The sequence below is a fragment of the Empidonax traillii genome, unplaced genomic scaffold (assembly GCF_003031625.1).
Source record: "Empidonax traillii isolate 1590-97213 ecotype Southwest subspecies unplaced genomic scaffold, ASM303162v1 scaffold1218:size158664, whole genome shotgun sequence".
Taxonomy (NCBI): domain Eukaryota; kingdom Metazoa; phylum Chordata; class Aves; order Passeriformes; family Tyrannidae; genus Empidonax; species Empidonax traillii.
Genome location: NW_020956411.1, coordinates 38,023 through 45,048, shown reverse-complemented (window position 1 = coordinate 45,048; position 7,026 = coordinate 38,023). Strand labels below are relative to the sequence as shown.

Below are 7,026 nucleotides of genomic sequence, written 5' to 3'. Positions count from 1 at the left end.
TTAATAGTTAATTTGCTTCTTAGTAGCTGGTACAGTGCTGTGTTTTGGATTCAGTATGAGACTAATGTTGATAACTCACTGATGTTTCAGTTGTTGCTAAGTAGTGCTTACCCTAAGTCAAGGCCTTCTCAGTGTGTCATGCTCTGCCAGTGAGGAGTTATACAATAAACCATGGGGGAACATAGCAAGGACAGCTGACCCGAACTGGACAAAGGGGTATTTGACACTGTCCCTTGACACTGTCCCGCATGACATCCCTGTCTCTAAAAGGGAAAGTAGGATTTGATAATGTAGCAGGCTGCTCTGCCTATTTTGCAAAGCTATCTGTGGTGGACTGAGAGGGTGTGTCATACTGCTTTTGGTGTTGAATTATGTTAAAACCAGTCTGACTCATCAACCCCAAAGTTAAACATCCTGATAGTGAGGTAAAGATGTGGCAGATATGGTAAAGTATCCTTATCTAAAAATGAGAAGCTGATGCAGCTGGCCTGGGGACACATGACTGACAGTCAATCACTTTATACTATACAAGTCCAGTCCCACTTTTAAATGAGAGGTTCTTCTAACATACCCCTTGTTGGAGTGTGTGTGAAGATTCCTTCCTTGGGTGGGGACACCCCTCAAGGTTACTCCTTGAGGCTGAGTGAAAGAGATTTGTGTCGGAGGTGGGTCAGCTGAAGCCTACAGAGAATGGAGAAAGATGCATAAGGGCTGCGAAGGAGCCTCAGAGGAAGAAATTTATCTGGAAGTTCTTTGACAACTGCAGTTGCAGAAGTGCCTGAGACCCAGCGATAAGACATGGCCTCACAAAACTCCTGTAGAACTCCCCTGTCTGTGCCCCCCAGACCACTCCTCCCTTTCCTTCCCTGCTCTCCCTTCCCCTTATATGGTCAGACATATTCCCTATGGCCAATCCCTCCAATTTCCCTTATCACTGACCCTCGGGATTTGATGTTCCTAGCAGGGGCCCCACTTTTGTTCTCGACCCTTCCATATTCCCCTGTATATAAACCGACATGTTGTTTTAATAAATGCCATTTTGGGGTCATCCATGTGTGACCGTCTCCTAACCAAAGTGTGCCACGAGGGTCTAGTCTCGAGGGATTAAATCCCCTCCGCGATAGATTTGCCTAGTCATTGGTATGGGTGAGTAACATCAATCTCTACCTAATAATTGGGGGTTTTTGCTATCTTTATTATAATTGCTTTGATATAGTACACTATACTAGTAGTTTTAGCTTCTATACTCTGTAGTTAATAATTCTGATTAAGATCTTTTTGTCTAATCATTTGTCATAATAAATCATTTGTCATAATAAATCATTTGTCATAATAAATCATTCATTTTTATTTAAATATATCTGGTTTGCCATCCTTAATCCTGTGGGTCAAGTTGTACAAAGGCTCAATCGCACCTCTATAATTCCTTAGGTTTAAACTGTTAACAAAGTCTGGGGCTAAGATCGAATTCAGCCACACCCAGGCTCCTCTCTGAGAAGGAGTTCAGAAAGCAAGGGGGTTGTTTCTGCACCTCATGACTCAACAGGAGGGCTTCTCTAATAAACTTTGTCTGAAGCTCCCACTCCACCTGCAACAGACAGATAGACCACTTGGTGGATAAGGAATTGGTTGGATGATTGCACTCAAAGAGTTGCAGTCAACAGCTCGATGTCCAGGTGGAGAGTAGTGATGAGTGGTGTTCCTCAGGGGTTGGTATTGGGACTAGTACTGTTTAATATCTTTGTTGGTGACATGGACAGTGGGATTGAGTGCACCCTCAACAAGTCTGATGACATCACTGAGCCATGTGGTGCAGTTAACACGCTGGAGGGAAGGGATGCCATCCAGAGGGATCTTGACAGCTTGAGAGGTGGGCCTGTGCAAACAACATGAAACTTAACAAGGCTAAATGCAAGGTATTGCACCTGGCTTGGAGCAATCCAGAGCACAAGTACAGGCTGAGTGGAGAATGGATTGAGAGTAGCCCAGCAGAAAAGGACTTAGAGGTGTTGGTGGACAAGAAGCTTCACGTCTTGGCAATGTGCGCTTGCAGCCCAGAAAGCCAACCATATAAAAAATAATCTGCATCAAAGGCTGCATCAAAGGAAGTGTGACCAGCAGGTGGAGGGAGGTGATTCTCCCCATCCACTCTGCTCTTGTGAGACGCCACCTGCAGTACTGCGTACAGTTCTGGGGTCCTCAACATAAGAAAGACATAGACCTGTTGGAGCAAGTCCAGAGGAGGACCATGAAGGTGAACAGAGGGCTGGAACACCTCTCATATGAAAACAGGATGAGCGAGTTGGGACAGGGTTGTTCAGCCTGAAGAAGAGAAGGCTCCAGGGTGACCTTATTGCAGCCTTCCAGTACCTAAAAGGGGCCTACAAGAAGGCTTGAGAGGTATTTTTTACAAGGGTATGCAGTAATAGGACAAGGGGGAATGGCTTCAAGCTGAAAGAGGGTAGATTCGGATTAGGTATTAGGGAGAAATTCTTTACTGTGAGGGTAGTGAGGCACTGGAACAGGTTATCTAGAGAAGTTATGTATGCCACATCCCTGAAAATGTTCAAGGCCAGGCTGGATGGGGTTCTGAGCAACTTGGTTTAATGGAAGGTGTCCCTGCCCATGGCAGGTGGGTTAGAACTAAATGATCTTTAAGGTCCCTTCCAACCCAAACCATTCTATGATTCTATGAAAACTGAAGCCTGCACACTTAGATCATGTTTGGTAGTATAACTGATGTGGTATATTCCCTCTGGACAGCTTTTCTGTATGTAAAAGAATTCTAGTTGCTGTATTAAAAAACAGTGGATGAAAGAATGCAATAGTGCTGTTGCCGCAGCACTGAAAACACACCTTTTTTAACGTGTAAACTATCAAATACAGTAAGTTTCTTTTTTTTTTTTTTTTTTTTTTTTTTTTTTTTTTTTTTTTTTTTTTTTTTTTTTTTTTTTTTTTTTTTTTTTTTTTTTGTTTTTTGTTTTTTGTTTTTTTCTTGACACTTAATGGAGTCAAATATCTTTAGATTGATTATGTAAATGATCAAAAGACATTCCTGTCATTGTACCATTTCTTAATGGGTAAACTTTAAGGATGATATAGTAATTTAATTTCTCCTATATTTCAAAAGCCTGTTTCACAACAAATTAGCAAAGTAAGCAACCTCTGAAGAATTAAAAACTGCCTCCAAAGCCTTTTTCTTCTGGCTTTTTAAAAATACAGTTTTATATTTACAGTACAGTAAATAAAAATACAGCATTTGTTAACTAGATATTTAGAAGTTCGGGCATCTTTCTACTAGCAAAACCAGCCAACCTGTCTGTTTAGAGTATTATCAGTAAATTTTCCATCCACAAAACACAGATAGCTATTTCTTTTTAAAATACAAAGGTTACAAAATAAAATTATGCTACATGGCACAAAATGTACCATGAAACCATAAAAATTACTATGCTACATGACATAAAAAGTACTTTTTAGTGTGTTTTACCTGAAAGTAATACTGAAAACATGAAGCATTCAGAGGGAAAGAGTATCTGTTCAGAGACAAAGTTCCTAGTTACTCTGATCTGGTCAGTTTAAGTTACTAATTTCTCTACAGGGACACTTGTCTCATAAAACAGTAAGAAATCTCAGTAACCACCACCCCTCAAAAAAACCCCAGTATGAATTCTTAGTCCAAAAAAATAAATATACCTACCTGTTTTTTGAGTGTGATCTTTTCCTTCTAGATTGGGATTTTGAGCTAGACCTGGATTCTGAACGAGAATGGGAACGAGATTGACCACCTTTTCTTTCACTGCTCTTTCTAGACTCTGAGAGAAAAAAACAACATAACAATGTAAGCTCAGAACATTTAAAGATCCCAGTTAACAATCTGGCACAAGTGGAATGTACCACACTGTCATGGTTTTGCTTGTTCTGGAAAACTAAGCAGGAATTTTCCCTTCCCCCTGCCCACTGAGTGAATGGGATGTTGAATAGGCAGATTGGCTGTGCCTTGAGCTGCCTCAGAGGTGATTGGCACAGAAGAACAGCTCCTCCTGGCACCTCGGCTATCGGTGTTGAGTTGGATGCTCAAAGGGAAGACGCCCTCTACGCATCATGTCAGTGACGCTACATGGAGTAAGTGGATTGCCCTGATCACGCAGTGCACCTACATTGGAAATCCAAATGACTCCGGGATCCTAGAAATCATCACAAACTGGCCGGAAGGTGAGAATTTTAGTCTAGCAGATGAAGAAGAAGGAGAGCAGGTGGTACGGGCTGAGGAAACCCTATCATACAATCAACTACCAGAAGAAGAAATACGCTATGCATTCGTCACTGATGGTTCCTGCCGCATTGTAAGGATGAAACGTAAATGGAAAGCAACTGTATGGAGTCCCACACGACAAGTTGCAGAAGCCATGGAAGGAGAGGGTGAATCAGGCCAATTTACAGAACTCAAAGCTGTCCAGTTGGCATTGGACATTGCTGAATGAGAGAAGTGGCCAAAACTTTACCTCTACACAGACTCATGGATGGTGGCCAATGCCCTGTGGGAGTGGTTGGACAGATGGAAGAAGACCAATTGGAAACGTAGGGGAAAACCCATCTGGGCGGCTGATATATGGCAAGACATTGCTACCTGAGTAGAGAAGCTGACTGTGAGGGTCCGCCACATAGATGCCCACGTGCCCAAAAATCAAGCCAATGAGGAGCATCGCAACAATGAACAGGCAGACTGAGCTGCACAAGTTGAGGTGTCCCAGGTGGATCTGGATTGGTAGCACAAAGGAGAATTGTTCTTAGTGCGATGGGTCCATGATGCCGCTGGCCATCAGGGCAGAGATGCCATGTATAGATGGGCATGAGACCGAGGGGTGGATCTAACCATGGATACTATTTCTCAGGTTATCCATGACTGTGAGACATGCGCTGCCATTAAACAGGTTAAGAGACTGAAGCCCCTGTGGTATGGTGGACGTTGGAGTAAATACAGGTATGGGGAGGCTTGGCAGGTTGATTACATCACACTGCCACAGACCCATCAAGGTAAACGCTATGTGCTCACCATGGTGGAAGCCACCACTGGATGGTTGGAAATGCATGCAGTACCCCACGCCACTGCCAGAAATACTATCCTAGGCATTGAAAAGCAAGTCCTGTGGCGACACAGCACCCCAGAGCGGATTGAGTCAGATAATGGGGCACACTTCAAGAATAGTTTAGTTACCACCTGGGCAAAGGAGCATGGCATTGAGTGGATGTATCACATCCCATACCATGCAGCAGCCGCGGGGAAGGTTGAACAGTGTAATGGACTGTTGAAAACCACCCTGAAGGCATTGGGTGGCGGGACTTTCAAACACTGGGATCAGCACCTGTGAGGTGCTTGGCTAAAACAGGCACTATGAATAAACCATACTATTAGGCCTTAGCCTGCCTCAGCAGGTTGCAGGAAAAGTACTGGCATTTGATATCAGGTTACAAGAATGTAAACTACTGAGATAACGAGAAGGAGCTCTCAGAGAAAGACAATGATTTCATATGCACGAACAGTGCATGGACACTGCATATAGACCAATCACATAGCAACATGTACTAACTAGTAAGAAGTATGTTCAAGTATTGCAAACCAATTATGTAGAGACATGTACTTAAAGTTAACCAATAATGTAGTGACATGTATGTGTGTGAAAGTATAAAACAAATGCTGTAACACATTAAAAATGAGATCTGCCTATCGATCATACTGGTCTGAGTGCAGTTACTCCGTGCCCTCTCGGTCACAAGCACCTTGCGAAGGCTACATGGTTAGTCAACACTAGAGGCTCCATCAATTGAGCTGGCCATGAACAGAGTCCCTTCACACTGTAGATGGAGAGAAAGTCCCAGTGATTCACATGAGGGGTATGTTAGGTAAAACAGTTTGGGTTAACCCTGCCTCAAGCAAAGGCAAATCCATTTGTGGGATTGTTTTTGTTCAAGGACCCGGTTGCACATGGTGAGTGATGCAGGAAGATGGAGAAACCTGGTGCATACCTCAAGGAGATATTATCTTCAGATGAACAGGCCATAACTCTGTATCTGTATCTGTACTTCTATATTTGTGAATGTGTATATAGTTTAGAATAATGCAGGTATGTATGGAGTTCACAAATTTTAATTTGATAGAGTGTGGCAGCATGGGAAAGAAAAAGTCAGGGGTGGATAATGTCATGACTTTGCTTGTTCTGGGAAACTAAGCAGGAATTTTCCCTTCCCCCTGCCCACTGTGTGAATGGGATGTTGAATAGGCAGGTTGGCTGTGCTTTGGGCAATGGACTAACACAAGTTGTTACCCCTGAAGATCTTGTCTGTGGAGAGGGGTGAGGAGTTACTTTTTACTTTTTCTTCTCCTCTCCTGGGAAACGGCAGGGACTTCATTGTTGCCTGGGTTGGGACAAGGTCTGGGTGGTAGGAGCTCTGAGGTCACTTTGTTCTCAGCACGATTGCCCGGTAGGTTTTGTTGCTTGTTTTTTTTCCTCCTCTCCTGGCCCTGGTTTTACCAGTGACCTGTTTTTCTACCCAGTCCAGGACCTGCTTGGATTTTCATGAGAGGAACTGTTCAGGAGGGGGGTCGTCTTCGTCCCCTCTTTCGTTCCCATGGGGTTTTTTTGGCAGCGGTTCTTGTGCACATCATTGGAGAGGGGAAGCTGCATCACACGGTTCAGCCAGCAGGACAGAGTGAGTTCCTGTTGGCAAGAACTTTTTTTCTTTCCCTCCTTTCTCCCCTTTCCTGGTGAGGGGAGGGAAGACCTCCATCTTCAGCTGTCGTGGTTTTGCTCTGGGTCAATTTGCTTTCCACCCCCTACACAATTACTACTAGTTGAGAGAAGGTTTTTTCAGACAAAAGAGAGACAGGATTTGGGGAAAATAGTATAAACATTTATTACTAGTAAAACAAAAACTTCTAATAAATTAAAAACTAAAGAACTATATCTACAACAATTTCTACTCAAGTTGAAGTGCTATATATTTACAGAAATACTTCTTCCCCTT

The 7,026-nt window shown here is 43.2% G+C and overlaps 1 protein-coding gene across 1 annotated transcript in view; it reads right to left on the bottom strand.

Annotated features, from left to right (window-relative positions):
• LOC114069245 (splicing regulatory glutamine/lysine-rich protein 1-like) overlaps positions 1-7,026 on the bottom strand; it is a 61,803-nt gene that overhangs the window by 28,627 nt on the left and 26,150 nt on the right. The window contains exon 5 of the mRNA XM_027905901.1: positions 3,701-3,815. Coding sequence (XP_027761702.1) covers positions 3,701-3,815 — 115 coding nt within the window. The remainder of the gene's footprint in view (positions 1-3,700; positions 3,816-7,026) is intronic.